This window comes from Ambystoma mexicanum, chromosome 13 (genome assembly GCF_040938575.1).
Source record: "Ambystoma mexicanum isolate Mex_15411 chromosome 13, UKY_AmexF1_1, whole genome shotgun sequence".
NCBI classification, from domain to species: Eukaryota; Metazoa; Chordata; class Amphibia; order Caudata; family Ambystomatidae; genus Ambystoma; species Ambystoma mexicanum.
The window spans coordinates 658038145-658052859 of NC_090938.1; the positions used below are offsets into that span (position 1 = coordinate 658038145).

At 45.8% G+C, this 14715-nt stretch overlaps 1 protein-coding gene across 2 annotated transcripts in view; it reads right to left on the reverse strand.

Annotated features, from left to right (window-relative positions):
- The window catches only part of TBKBP1 (TBK1 binding protein 1), a 348794-nt gene that overhangs the window by 202443 nt on the left and 131636 nt on the right, over positions 1 to 14715 (reverse strand). For both annotated transcript variants that reach the window (XM_069634656.1, XM_069634657.1), the window contains exons 2-4: positions 6569 to 6845; positions 5853 to 5963; positions 2503 to 2607 (exon numbers count right to left, since the gene is read on the reverse strand). In XM_069634656.1, coding sequence (XP_069490757.1) covers positions 2503 to 2607; positions 5853 to 5963; positions 6569 to 6811 — 459 coding nt within the window. In that variant the 5' untranslated portion in view covers positions 6812 to 6845. The remainder of the gene's footprint in view (positions 1 to 2502; positions 2608 to 5852; positions 5964 to 6568; positions 6846 to 14715) is intronic.

The window sequence follows — 14715 nt, forward strand, 5'->3', positions numbered from 1 at the left end:
TGTGCGGATTCCCACGTTTCTTTCAGAGTTTCACTCCATGCACAGAACCACAAACAGTGTCCAAAGTGTTTGTCAAATCACCTGCTACTGTCAACTGTGTGTAAAACCTTTTTCGGGTTGTCTCCTCTGGGATGCGGTGCCGACACCCTGGACCCTCTCGATCCTTTCCTATGATGCACATTTTCTCAGTGAGCTAATGAGAGTTCTTCTATGATTTTGGCTACTTCTGAACACTTGGAGTGTGCAAGGGAGGACTGGGAGGGGGGCGGATTTGGCTAGATCTTCCTTCTCCATGGGTAGAATCCCGGAGCGGGTGCCTTCCCCAGTTGGCCAACTGAGAGAAGTACATGTGACTTTGTCACAGAAGACTAGGACACAACTTATTTAGTACAAGGTCATGAATACATTTCTAGGTTTATTTTCTAAATGAATGCACTCAAGTGGTGTGAAGAGACATCCTCTAACTGGTGTCCCTGCTACCGTTATTATTTATAGACTGTTTTGTAAGAGACTTTTTTCTCCATCAACCAGCAAAACAACAAGTGCTTTTTTTAGTTTATTCGATTCATATAGACAAGTCACTGTGTGGAGCACTCCAAATGCAATTTGATAGAAACTCAGATGGCCACTTCCCAAATCAGGAATTTAAGATCACAGGTTTGCAGTCTGTCCTAGGGTGAAATCGGCCCTAGAAGATCCACTCTCAGCTGCTGGCATAGACCTTGGTGGAGATTGGGGCATTTCCCTCTTTGTTCCTCAAGGGCTCTTGGCTTCAATCTCTTGTAATGCCTGCAAGCAGGTATGGCTTGACTACAGGGCATTGATGCCTGCCATTTTACTGTCACACTGAATTCCAAAGCTTGAAATGTTGAGCCTTAGCCCCCATGACACGCTGAACGACTGCCTGAAGGGCACTGGGAGTCCAGCAAAAAAAAGAACAAAAACTGGCCCACTCGTTAAAAAAAGAAATAGCAAACAAAAAATTGACTTTCCAGGAAAAAGTGTACTGTGGTTCTAGATGTGTGAAGTAGCAAAATCAACTGAGATGGGTAGCATGGAGCCAAGCTTATGGGAGAAACTCGCTGATGCCAACTGAAAAGGATGGGTGGGAGCCACGTTTATTGGAGCCACCTCGCGGATATACACTGAGATGGATGGCTTGGAGCCAAGCTTATGGGAGCCACCTCATTGATATCCACAGAGATGGAAGCTTACAGGCGCCACCTAGGTGGTATCTACTTAGATAGATCGCTTGGAGCTAAGTTTATGGGAGCAACCTTGTTGATAGCCACAGAGATGGATGGCTTGGAGCCAAACTTCCGGGAGCCACCTTGCGGATGTGCTGATAAATCTATCTGGGCAACGTTCACGGTCTAGTGTTTTTGTATTCGGAGACTAATCAAAAATACTGTTTTTCTTTTTGTGTTTTGTAAGGATTGTAAGATATTCAAAGCTTACAAACATGGTGAGAAACTTAGGTTACAGTGAACAGCGACACATCTACCACCCATCATCACCCCAAGGCAGGAAAATACATAAGGTTAGTGGGTGTGGGTGGTGGGTGTAAGGTAAATGAAGGGGAACGGCAGGCATGGGATATGTGTGTGTGTACATTGAACATGTGAGTGTAGGGGAAAGGAATTGGCAGGCATGGGCTTCATATATCTGTACAATATGCCTTTGTTGAAATAGGGAGAACATGAATAGCAGGTATCAGCATAAAGGTGGGCGGAGGTTGGGTATGACAGGTGTGAGCATGGTGTATTCATACACTATTAACCCCCTACCTCCGATAGAGGTGTGTAAGGGAACCCTACTTACACACACACGCACGCGCGCACACACACACACACACACACACACACCAGTTCCCATTTGCTATTCCCATTCCGCTTCCTTTCACATACACTTATACGCTCAGATGCGCATGCAGCCATATGTTACTCATGCCCAGCATTACTCATCTTCTATTCACATAAAGGTCCATAATTGCTGCAAGCTCACGCCCGCATACCCAATACCCACCCACCTCCATTACACAGAAATACCTCAGTCTACGTCACTGTTGAAAGGCACATGATTGCAGGAATTATAGGTGTATTTTTCTTGATTTCAAAAGACAACACAAAAACTAGCTTTACTTCTCAAAAAGAATTGTGGGGTCTCCGAAATAACTTTAAGCAAAACACCACTATTTTGTTTAGGCTTGTGCATTGTCTCAGAATGCTGTAAACTCATACTGGATGTCCTTCATTGGGAGGGGTTAGCATACTGGGTCCAGCTGACTTTACACACTTGTTAGGTCTTACGTTGAGAGAAGGAGATGAAGTAAACAATTTGTGAAAATGTATAAAAGGTAAAACATGTTATCCCCAAATTAAAAAAATGCAGACAATGACACACACACACACACACACACACACAGACACACACACACACACACACACACACACACCCCTCCCCCCCTTGAATGGCGGCTCCATACACAGGTGGGACACATACCATTTCGCTCAGCTCCACCTGCAGCTCTGCCTTCTCCGCACACACCTTCTCGTAGGCCTGGATCATCTCCTCCAGCTGCTCTTCCCTCTCGGTGCTCTTCTGAAGCTGAGTAGAGAACCACAAAACAACAGTGATCAAAGAAGCATACCTAAAACAAAGGGACCAGGAAAGAAACCCCAATGCACAAGCTCTACAAAGAACACCCTTCCCACCAAAACCCCTCAAAAATAGGTCAACAAGGAACTCCCTGAAAAAGAGATCAAAGAGAACCCACTGGAAGAGATGAACCAGCAAAGAATCCCCATAAATATTATTGGAGGGAGTAGCAAACAAACAAAACATAACGGTCAGGGCCAAAAACTGAATGAGCGGCAAACATCCTTCAAAACCAAGAGACCATCAAATATCCCACCACAGAAGAGACACCAGTAGAAAAACTCCATACCTTAGGGCTCTGAAAAGAAGCTCCAAACCCAAAGGATCCCTAAAAACTACCCACACAAAAGTGCAAGCAAAGACACCACAATACAGAGAGATCACTGTGAGAAACCTGAAGGTATTCTCCCAAGTAGATCTCGGGAATCCCCTATTTAGGTGCCCAAGGAAGAACCGCTCTCTCAAAGTACAACCCTAGGGGTAGACGAATGGGGGGGTATCACCTAGGTAAGGGAATCAGGGTTATGCTCAGGGGAATGCCCCAGGTGAGCCGCAGTACTATGCAGCGGAAGAAGGAGAGGCGGAAGATATGCCGAGGCCTTTGTAGGCTATAATACATCTGCCTCGCTTCCTCACATTAAATCTCTCCTGCCCAGATACAACGAGCCCTCCATACAGAATCAATCCCCTACAATCTCAAACCCAGTTGCACCCAAAGATTATCTATCCCAGAATCCCTGTTTTCCTGCATCCTACCCAAACACTCCCAGACATTCTTTTCCACATCCCTCTGGTTATTCTTCCCGAACACGCAGTCTACTTGGACTAAACACTACTGTTCCCACAATCCCCTCTGTTCCCTTCACGATAACAATCCCTGTCATTCTCGTCTGTCTCACAAACCCCATCAATGTCACCCTTCTAAGTTTATCAAACCCCTGGTATGAGGGTTGTAATGCCATATGGCACCTTTTCCCCATCCTACCACGTAGGACATCCAGACACACTAACCTTTCCCCTTTCTGATACAAACACTGTCTTACCCCACGAAAGACAACGGACTAATAAAACCATTTACCTGACATGTCACACCCCAAGGGTCAGGCAAAGTCTGGCAATTGACCAGAACCGCACACACCTGCCGGCTCTTTGCTTTCCCCACGGGGATAAAAAATGGAGCACAAGACGAGCAAGGCCGACAGCGCAATGAAAGAGCTATCCAGGCACAGCACTTAAAGTGGAGGAGAAAGTCGGCAAGAGGCCGTCAAGAAGCGAAGTGACCTTGCCCTTTCTGACCCAGACCCGCAAGACCTCCGTGGAAGGAATCTTAAGACTGTAAACAAAAGCCTAAGTGTGTTGCAGCAAATGTCAACGGTACATGGAGCGTGCCTACACTGATAAGCAGGATAGAGGAAGACACCTGCTACCGTGGTACCGACCTTCACTCATCGACGCAAAGAAAGACAAGTGGTTCATCACAGCCTGTGAGTCGATAGGGGAACCGATAAGAAACCAAACTGTGTTGAATGAAAGTCACAAAGTGGCACATTGAGGAAAGTTCAAAGTACTGTAAATTGTTAAGGGAATACCAGCTGCAGAGGGGATCGGCACCACGTAGGTGTTCACTCGAGAGACTCTGGTTGATCCCGTGTTTGAAGGAAACTACTGATACCAGAAGGCCGTAGCACAGCCGCCAAGAAAGGTCAAAGTGGTCATACAGGGGTCCAGTTAAATCCCTGTACAGTTAAAAGTATTTGACCGAAAAACCATTGAGAAATGCAAGGGAAGTGAATCCAACATTATGAGAAAGCAAAAGGAATTGTGATATGGCAAGAGTGAACCTGAGGGAGGGATGGCAATAAAGAGGGGCGAAGTCTAAAGTCCCAACGAACAGTGTGTTGACAAAAGTGAACCCGGAAGAGGGATGTCCACGGTGAACTGTTTAAAAAGACAATAAGATTTGTGAACGCCAAGGTGAAAATATCTTTGCAAAATGCGGTAGTGAACCCGACAGAGAGAGGAAAATGTTTGAAGGGGTCCAAGCCCGGAAGAGGGAGGTGAAGGGGTGAGACATATGAATGCAAGCAAGAAATCATTGTCAATATAAGCCTGAGTGAACCCGACGGGAGGAAGGCTGATATTCAAAAAGGGGTCTGCGCCGGAAGAGGGGAACCCACAGGTGTAGAATCCTTACCCCAAATGTAATCCGAAAATAATTTTTTTGTTTGTAATATTTGAATCTATTATACCCTCGGAATCAAGAAAGTCAACCACCAAAGGTCCGGATATAGAAAGGAATTGTTAATGGATCTAAACCCAGCAGAGGGGGATCCAAGGGTGAAAAGTCATCACCCAACATACCTTTGAAAGGAACTTGTGTTCAATATTTTTGGAGCACATCAGGTCCTCGGAGACAAGAGACTTTTATAGAAAAGACACCTAACCACCAAAGGTCTTGATAGCTGAAGCTAGAACTATTGTCTTGTGCTTGGAAAGCTCGAGCGTGTGCTAGGCTCAGACGTCCCGCCTTGTCCCGTGTTCAAAACGTGGGGAAGGGAGACCCCCGGCTACCACATCCTGACTTATCATTTGTGAACACTTCTTTCTTTCTTGCAAATCTTATCCCACACCCTTTTGTTAGTAGTAAGGATTGTCTTATTTTTCATTTGATGGTCATAACTTGCACCCATCTTAGATTTAGGTTTAGATTAGGTATTTGTCCACCCTACCTATGCAGTTTAATAAACACCCTTGAACTGTGATCACTTGTGTCTGTCTATTCTTGATACCATGTCATCCTTACCTCACCAAGGAAGCCACAAAACAAAGAGATGACCAAAGTAACACCACAGCAGAAAGGTGCCAAGATGCAGATAAGGGGCATGTGAGAAGAGAGATATTGCAGGTCTGAGGTCGAAGATAGTGAGGATGTGAGAATGGAGCCAATTAAATTCTTAAGAAGACAATGAAAGTTGGAGGAGGAAGATAAAGATGGCAGAAGGAGAGAAATTGCAAAGGAGATATTTGACCAGTAATAGACATTTCTAAAGCAAATCTTGGGTCAAATCCTGCTACATATAGTTGGATTGGATAGGATTGTTTTGATCACTGAAGGAAATAGAAGGATCTTAATTTCTTAGTTTATACCATGAGAGCAGAGATCAAGTAGGGAGTGGAAGGATAGGGAGACTTACCTCATTCTCAATCTCCTGGAGACTGGCCACATCCTTCTGCTCCAAGGAACTGTCTTTGGTGTCGTACACTGAGAAGTTATGATCCTCTTCAAACTGTGTGATTAGCGGGTACTGATGTGAGCCAGACAACAAAAAAAAAAAGAAATTCAAACGTGCATCCCTACTTATGGTCAGAAACTACATGCCTCCCAGGTCCCTCGCTTTCCGCTACAATTTAAGTAGGAGCTTATCTTGTAGTCTGTGGTGCAACCCAAGAAAGAACCGTTTCGGTACAAGTTAAAGGATCACTGTGCATTAGCGATTACTGGGTCAGTCATGCATCAGGAACCATGGAGGGAATCATGCTGTTCTGAACAGACATAAAAACTAGTAAAGTGGCCACATGGGTATCGTGTAATAAGAGCCAAATGTCTTTTTAGGCCTTGGAGCCACAGCAAAGTCTTACTTCTAAGACCACAAGGCGGCTGTGCAACAAGATACTATGGAAGGTTTACTATAAGGGACAGGAACATAGTTTGTTATGGCCATAAGTGAGTTACGGCCATCATGGAATATGGGGGCATATCCCATTGGGTAACAAAAGCACTGCACACCAGCAACAGCTCAGAAATTGGAAACACACATGTACCAAGAAGGCTCTACAAACACAAACAGCAATTAATACAATCAGAATTAAGAACACTTAAAAGAGAGGAATGTGACATTTAACACCTGACCTTGACTTCATAGAGCTTCAGCTTCCTTCGAAGAGTGGAGTTCTCCCGCTCCAGCCCAGTTAGACGGTCCTTGATATCATCGTAGGCCGTAATGAGGGCAAAGTGGGAGGCAGAGCACATCTCACTGGAAAGGTCTGTGTTGGGACTGTCGATCCACTCCTCATCTTGGCACAGTGTCTCCTGGGCTATGATAGTGATGTCATCCTCGAACATGGAGTCCATAGCAAGGCTCAGCATGGGCATTCACAGGGTTTGTTCTGTACCAGCTGAGTCATTCCTGCAGGATAGAGAAGCGAGAAATGATCCCTACTAAACAACACAGGTGTTCAAATTATGGGTCAAAGAGGGACTTTGGGCTCAGTCAAAGCATTTGGAAACCTACCAGTAAGAGAGAAAAGCAAAAAGTGGCTCAATAAATATTGCCCAATACAGAGGTACACACAGACCACTATCAGGTTAAGTCAGCATAGATTTATTACGGATGTATATGTCCCATTATGAAATTAAATGTGAATATATACAAAATATCTACAAATTAAAAATCAAGACAGTAAATCAGTATTAAACAATTCATCCAATTAATATGTTTGGCTCATCCTAATTAGATTTCTAGTTCTGATACTCAACGCTGCTGGTAGATAGCATTCAAGGAACCAGCAACCGCAAGCATCATTTCCTAACATTAAACTGAAACAAGGAAAGTGAGATTGATTGAAAACTAAAATTCTTAACAAAGGAATGAATCAAAAATGTTTTGCGGGGGATTGTGTACTACTTACTAAAAACAAGCAGTGCAAAGTTGTCTCAATAGAAGTAATGTTGCACGTACATGTAATGGTTGCAGTTGTTGGCAATCTAGACTTACTACTCGATAGGAGCAATTGATGAAATCTAAACTCTGTAATCAATCATGTCCATTCAATAGAGATCAGCAGCGTATAAAAACTTTAAACAAGGACTTAGTTGAGTTTGCATCAAATAGCTGTTTTTTTAATATAATAAAAGAAGAGATCATGTTTTTTGCAGAATGGGTTTTAATAAGGATCCATAATGCCTAGACAGGGATTATTCAGCAAAGCTTTGAGGGTGAGTTAGTCCAATAGTATTAACTTTTAAAAGAACGACTTGCTATGCCATATTGAATTTACAATAGAACCAGTGCCAAGGATAGAAATATCTGCAATGAGTAATACAGCAGCTTCTAATATAGTTTCGAAATACAGCAGGTCATTGGCCATAGATCGGGACACAACCAACAGCTTCTTCAAAAATGTGTGTTTAGCGGGGACCCCCCCCACACTCCTGCCCAACAACGAGATATCCCATTACCCTTTGCTCCTTAGATAGGTAAGGCTGGAAATATACAGGGTAATTCATGAAATAAATGTGAGCCGAAAAGGGGAGCGCAAGCGCAAAAATTGCAGCGCCCGCAGCCGTTCGTCGATTCATGGAATGCGCTGCGCGTGTAAATCCTGGGATGTGCGCCAAATCTGTGGGTGGTGCACACAGGCGCACACGTCACTAAACGCGATGTATGACGCGCACAGCGAAAGCGCACAACGTGTAGCGCACACAAGAAAAGCGGGCGGAACATGGGGCGTAACACGCGGAATGGGGAACAACGCGTGAAAATGTGGGCGTTACGGGGCAAGTACCGGAGGTAAATGCTCTCAAAGCCCACATGCACGCTAACAACACGTATTCATGGAATCGAACAGGGGAAACCTGTGTGCCAAAAAAGACGCGCTAATCCATAAACACGTACGCCAGCAGGAAGCAGGCGTAAGCGGCCCGCGCAGTATAAAAGTGTGCGCAAACAACAAACACATATATACAGCTACGATGAATGTCCCATTCTGTGGCCCCCCTAGGAGAAATGAGGTGTCACGCAATGCTCAGGCACCCCAAAAAATCAAGAAAAAGAGATATGCGACCCCTGTAGCCCATGTGCGTGTGAAAATCACACGGCTGGTGCACGCTGGCGCACGCTCCCTCTCTGCGCTGCTCGCATGCGCTGCTTCTGCGCTGAATTCTATGAATTACCCTGATAGTGTTTCCTCTGGAACAAAGGGTTGCAAAAATGTTAACATACCTTTTTGTCAAGGGGACAGTTTTATGAACATCATCAGGTCATGTGGATGCGTGCCTAAGGCACAAGAGAGACACAGCAGGGTATCTCCACTACCCAGCATAAAGCAGATAGCAAAATAATAATATAATGAGCAGGAGATAAAAGGGGCTCCCATATATCGGGTGTCACTGAGTAAACAGGTGCTTAATCTGGAGAACTAGGAGCGGGTACATACCATGCCACAAAGCTATCTTCTGTATGCAATCCAAATTATATTAATTTTATATAGCCCGTTATGCTCTAAATATCTTCCAAATGATACTCTGATGATCCTTTATACACATACCCAAATCTGCAGAATTTATGTCACATACATATGTGTCCATGATGCCAGTTAACGGGTGAGAGCGAGAGTGAGAGCAGGAGTGTGCGAGCGTGAGTGTTTGAGAGAGAGAGAGAGAGAGAGAGAGAGAGAGAGAGAGAGAGAGAGAGAGAGAGAGAGAGAGAGAGAGAGAGAGAGAGAGAGAGAGAGAGAGAGAGAGAGAGAGAGAGAGAGAGAGAGAGTGTGTGTGTGTGTGTGTGTGTGTGTGTGTGTGTGTGTGTGTGTGTGTGTGTGTGTGTGTGTGTGTGTGTGTGTGTGTGTGTGTGTGTGTGTGTGTGTGTGTGTGTGTGTGTGTGTGTGTGTGTGTGTGTGTGTGTGTGTGTGTGTGTGTGTGTGTGTGTGTGTGTGTGTGTGTGTGTGTGTGTGTGTGTGTGTGTGTGTGTGTGTGTGTGTGTGTGTGTGTGTGTGTGTGTGTGTGTGTGTGTGTGTGTGTGTGTGTGTGTGTGTGTGTGTGTGTGTGTGTGTGTGTGTGTGTGTGTAAAAACTGTTTTTCCTAGGGTTCAAAGGAAGCTAATTAGCCGTCAGCAATTTCAATCCCTTGAAATGGTGTGTTCTGGTCAAAGAGGGGGGGTGGTCCCAGGTAACAATGCCCACATAGCAAGCAGGTATATTGCAAAACTCTATTCCCCAGACCTCTCAAATTGAATGCTTTTGCCAGGCGACACCAGCCAAAAATTCTGTTCGCTCACCCGCCAAACCCATAACCCATCCATACACTTTAATGGGGTCTCCCCTGACAAAGGAAAGACCAAAGAAAGTGACTTTGGTACTGTGTGCTCACAAAAAGGATACATCAGCCAATAAATTGCAAAAGAGGATCTTGGCACAGACACAGTCCACTTGAAAGATCTAGAATAGATCATCATAGTCTTTTAATAGCACATGTTCCAAAATAACTGACAGAAGCACAAATGTCAAATTGGTCAATGCGTTTTGGAACGTAATCCTTACCAGGGCAAATGATCTGTCCTCCAGAGGATGGAAGGCAGACCGCATCTGTGTCACCCCAGAGTAAGTTGAACTGGTTCAATAGTTCTGAAAATAGAGCCGTGGGTAAAAACAAACATGCCATGGAGCAAAATAGGGGTACAAGCGTGGTACATTTCTGTGTGCATGAAGTACCAAAGTTACTTTCTCTGGTCTTACCTTTGGAAATGTACCATTTCAAAGACTCTCATCTACCAAGAACATAATTGTTTGTTCTATTTTCAACCACCCTGATACCGATTATATTTCACATAGTCACAGATGGCATCAAGACCACACCAACTCTCAAAGACAGTTCAAGGGTTTTACTGATATAATTAAGAAGGGGCTCACTAAGGGTTGGTCCTCTCACGTCTCCCTGGGGCGGGGTCCTCCTTAGCCCAGGTGTACTCCGGAGACCCCCGGCCGGCCCATAGAGCCGACGTTTGCTCCGAAAGTACTTTAAGACGAGATAGCTGCACCCTTGAGATGGATGGGGGTGCAGATTTATTACTCCAACACCAATCAATAAGGACAACTCAATGGTTTGGCAAAGGGAGACCGTTTAATGACAAGTAAAAAAAAACAGGGAGTCATGGAAATCAGCAGCGATGCGATCATCGTTCTCGCCTCAGCTCCAATGAACTTCATAAAAATCATAGCATTTATACTGAAAACTCGTCATAGTTGACGTATAACACTCAAAAGTTAATATGCAATTCTATTGGTTAGGAAAAGGTAACTTTAATATTACGTACTATATCGGTATATGGGAACGGAGTGAGGGGATTGAGTAAACAATGTCATGTGGGCGTCTAAGCCCTTCCTTCAAAGATGTCTACTGTAGACATCACTAAAAGTATGACGTCCCATTGGTACTACTAACTATAGGACCCTAGATTATTTGGTCCATTGTGATTGGTTTGGCACCAACCCCATGCATAGATTTCCACTTTGCTTAGCAGCACGCAGGAAGGTCAACCAGGTGCAGGGTGCCCCCTAGTTACCTGGCCTTCCTCCAATTAAGGTTACAATCAATGATCACTTCAGCAACTATGTGTCAATTTTACGTGGTTGGCCTCGAAACTGCATCTTCTGTCATGAAAAGTTCTGATATCTCTTCCTGGGCGGATACCAAGCGTAGGTGTGAGCCCGTGCTTCTCCTCGCTCGGCTGGTCACGTTCTTTCCACACTGTGAATATGTCTAGTTTCTCTCAATTTGTGCATTTGATTCTTATTCAGCTTGCCACCTGCTTACACCTTCTTATCTTGACCTTTCAGAGACAGGATATTCTGTACTTAAGTTTCAATTATATGTAGCTACTGTTCGTTCCTTCTATTGGTATGACCTTGGCTCTCCTGGCACGCTTTGCATCTGCCGAGTTTCGATTCAGCCGTCTCTTCTCGTTTTACTAGAATATGAATTTCCGCTCATTCGGCCGTTAGTAACCTGGGTTGATTATGCTTCGTTTGCAAAGTGGAATTACAATACTTAGTGTTGCAAGCCGCATTGTTTTCTTAGCTTTCTTGCGGTTCCAAGCATATGTACAGGTGTTAGCGGTTGAATATCTTCATCCTGTTCACAGCTTAAGCTTCTTTGTATTTCACCATCGTTCTCCCCTTTTAGGTTCACGATATCCTTATTCATGGCGTTTCGTCTCTGGGTGTCATTCTCGGGTTGTCAATTCTTCTACTTGTACGTCAGTCCGGGTCCTTGTGACGTCACCATTCATCTTCCATTAAGACCTTTTTGGTTTCTTCCGGGACTGTACTTAGGCAATCTTCATTTCGTCTCATTTGCTGGTAAGGTTTCCTTAATGGATACCTTACTGTCCATGGTTTTCTTGGTATCGGTACTTCAATAGGTGTTGCTCTTCTGATAGGTACTGGGCAGAGCCCTACTGCGGCTCTCCACTGACTTATCTGCTCATCATACTTCATATATTTGGGTGTGAACATTCCTGGTACTTCAAAATGGGTGACTGGAATGCAGGCTTTATTTGGGACCTCCTCTACACAGGTGTCCCTAAAGCCCAGGATGATCACTTGAGATCAGTAACCCCTACAGTCTTACAATTGTCTGGTTGTGATGGTCTAAGAGCAAATACCCTTTCTCTATCTCTATCTCTGAACCTCTAGGAACAATCTAAGTGACTCCTAACCTATGATGTAGTACAAGAGGAGGGGCCTTCCAAACACCCAGGTCTCATTTTGCCTGACCAGACGTTCTGAGCGGGTCCCGCAAGGGAACCTCGTAATAGGGTGGGATGGGTTTACCGGCACCATTACCGGTGCCGGTAAACCCATTCCGCCCACCTTGTAATGAGGCCCAAAGTCTGAAAAACATTCACAATAGGTAATTCACTCCTACAGATGGGGAAAGGAGAAAAGTAAATATCAGGTCTTTTGTAGTCCTTTGGATCCAAAGAGGAAAAAAGCTTTCATCAAGGCACAAGCTGTCAGGCAGCCCCCCCTGCCAATGCCCAAAATAGGTGTATGGCAGGAAGCTAAAACCAGCTTGTCAATTGGCATACAGACTCGCTCTGCGTTCGACAGCTGGTTTAAAGAAAGGCCAAGGTACAAGCAGCTATGGGCTCAAGACATGATCAGGAAGACTACTGCTAAACCTAATTGAAGAGGAGAAAATACATGTTGAGGGTTTTCGGGGTGCAGTGGAAATCTGGTGTGGGGAACATGGTGTTGCACCGGTTGTTGATGTACACAGCCGGTTTGTGAAATAAATGAGAAAACAATAATTTTTTAGAAGAAATATTTCACAGTACTGCTATGACAAAAGTGTGATCAAATTAGGCAGTGGGCCTCATTACACGGTAGGCGGAGAACCATGGCGCTATTAGCACCGCCTTGGTGGAAAGGGGAATTACCGCCCCATTCCAAGGTTGGTGGGGCGGTAATTCCCCCTTCCACCATTGCCCTTCCCCATTCCCATTTTTGCCCCATAGGGCATAATGGGAATGGGGAAGGCGCTAATTACGGCACCGCAAATGCGGTACCGTAATTAGCTCCCTGGGTCCCTTTGCGGGTTGGTTTTTAACGCCTGCAAAAAGCAGGTGTTAAATTCCCCAACCCGCAAAGGGACCTCGTAGTAAGGCGGTAAGGATTTACCGGTACCGGTAAAATACCAGTACCAGTAAACCCTTACCGCCTACCGTGTAATGAGGCCCAGTGACTTTTTTTAAAGCACTAAGCATATATCGTTTCTTAATATAAAACAATATCCTGTCTTTGCCTGTGCTACGTTTGGCGACACATTTTGTGCACACTAGCATGCTTTTTCAATATCATCATCAGGTATAAACTAGTGAGATGACTGGTATTGTCAGGGTGCCAGGGGTTCTTTTGATGTATCCCTTGAAGGAAGACAGCATACAGTAGGGAAGGTAGCACACACTGACATGCAACAGGCCTAGGCCTGTATTGAGACCAGGAGCCTGCAGTAGGTTAGACTATCTTTATTCCTTCCCTGCAGCGAACTGCCACTTACTGGGCTCCTCACCTCGCATGCGAGCCTCGCGCATGCTTATTGGTTCAGCCTGCAGAGTTCTCAGGCTCCATTAACTGTGTCCTTGCCAGGACACGACAGGTATTCGCACCTTACAGTATGTGCGCCATGTTGTACATTCATCCATACCAGAGGGATTTTGGGGGCAGATTGAGGCAACTCCAGGGACGCTGCTGGATCGGTGTAAGGGCTGTGCTGGGCGGTCGTGATGACGGTGGATCAGGCAAGTCAGGCAGGAAGGAAGCGGCTCGCGGTAGTTTATGTCTTTGTGCATTGCTGATGCCCAGTCACATGGGCCTCGGTGAGCAATCAAGGCTGCCGTTTCGTCAGTGTCCGTACAGGGTTGGAGATGTGGTTTGGGCTGATGCCAGGTGCTCTGTTGAGCTCAATGTAGGGCACGGGTTGGGGACGTGTGATTAAGGTAAGTCACGTAGGTGAGTCAGGAAGAGAAACAAGAATACTGTGGCACTTGTTGGGGGCTGCTCCGGATCACCGGGCAGCCCCGTGCTCGGGTCGGGTGGCACCCGACAACATACACACTTCGGCGGCACCCATGCCGCATACTCAGGGGTGGGGGTTCTGCCCACCCCGCTCCAGATCACCGGAGGTCCGCACACGTGGCCAGGTCCACCTGGCCACCGCGGCCCCGGCTCTGGGGGCACCCAGGCCGGGGTCGCATCCCCAACCCGCCTCACATGGCTGGGGGACCCACAGGGACGGCGTTGCCCGGCAGGGGCACCGTCCGGACGGCGTTGCCCGGTAGGGGCACCGTCCTTAAGTTGGGCCCGTCCGTGGGCCCAGCACCTACAGCACAGCACCAGCCTGGTGCAACAGGAACGACGCTGGAGCCAGAATGGGAGTGACTGGCCAGCCGGAAGCGGCTGGCTTCTTTTATTATGTTGGTCACGTGGCTACTGCCACGTGACCCATTACAACATCCTGGGAGCTACCACGCTCCCAGGAAGGGTTAACATGCAACACCACTCCATTTTTTAATGACAATAAACAAAATATACATCACTGCATTCTACTACTCATATAACCACTCTACTGATACACCCTTTATTAACCTGGGTGAGTGGTTTCACTATTACGCAACACTGATGATATCTACTGGCACCACATGACGCCCTCTACATGTGTAAGTGTGCACAACATCACATTGCCTACTACCTGGGCAATTATCAACAAGTCTATGTCTGCAG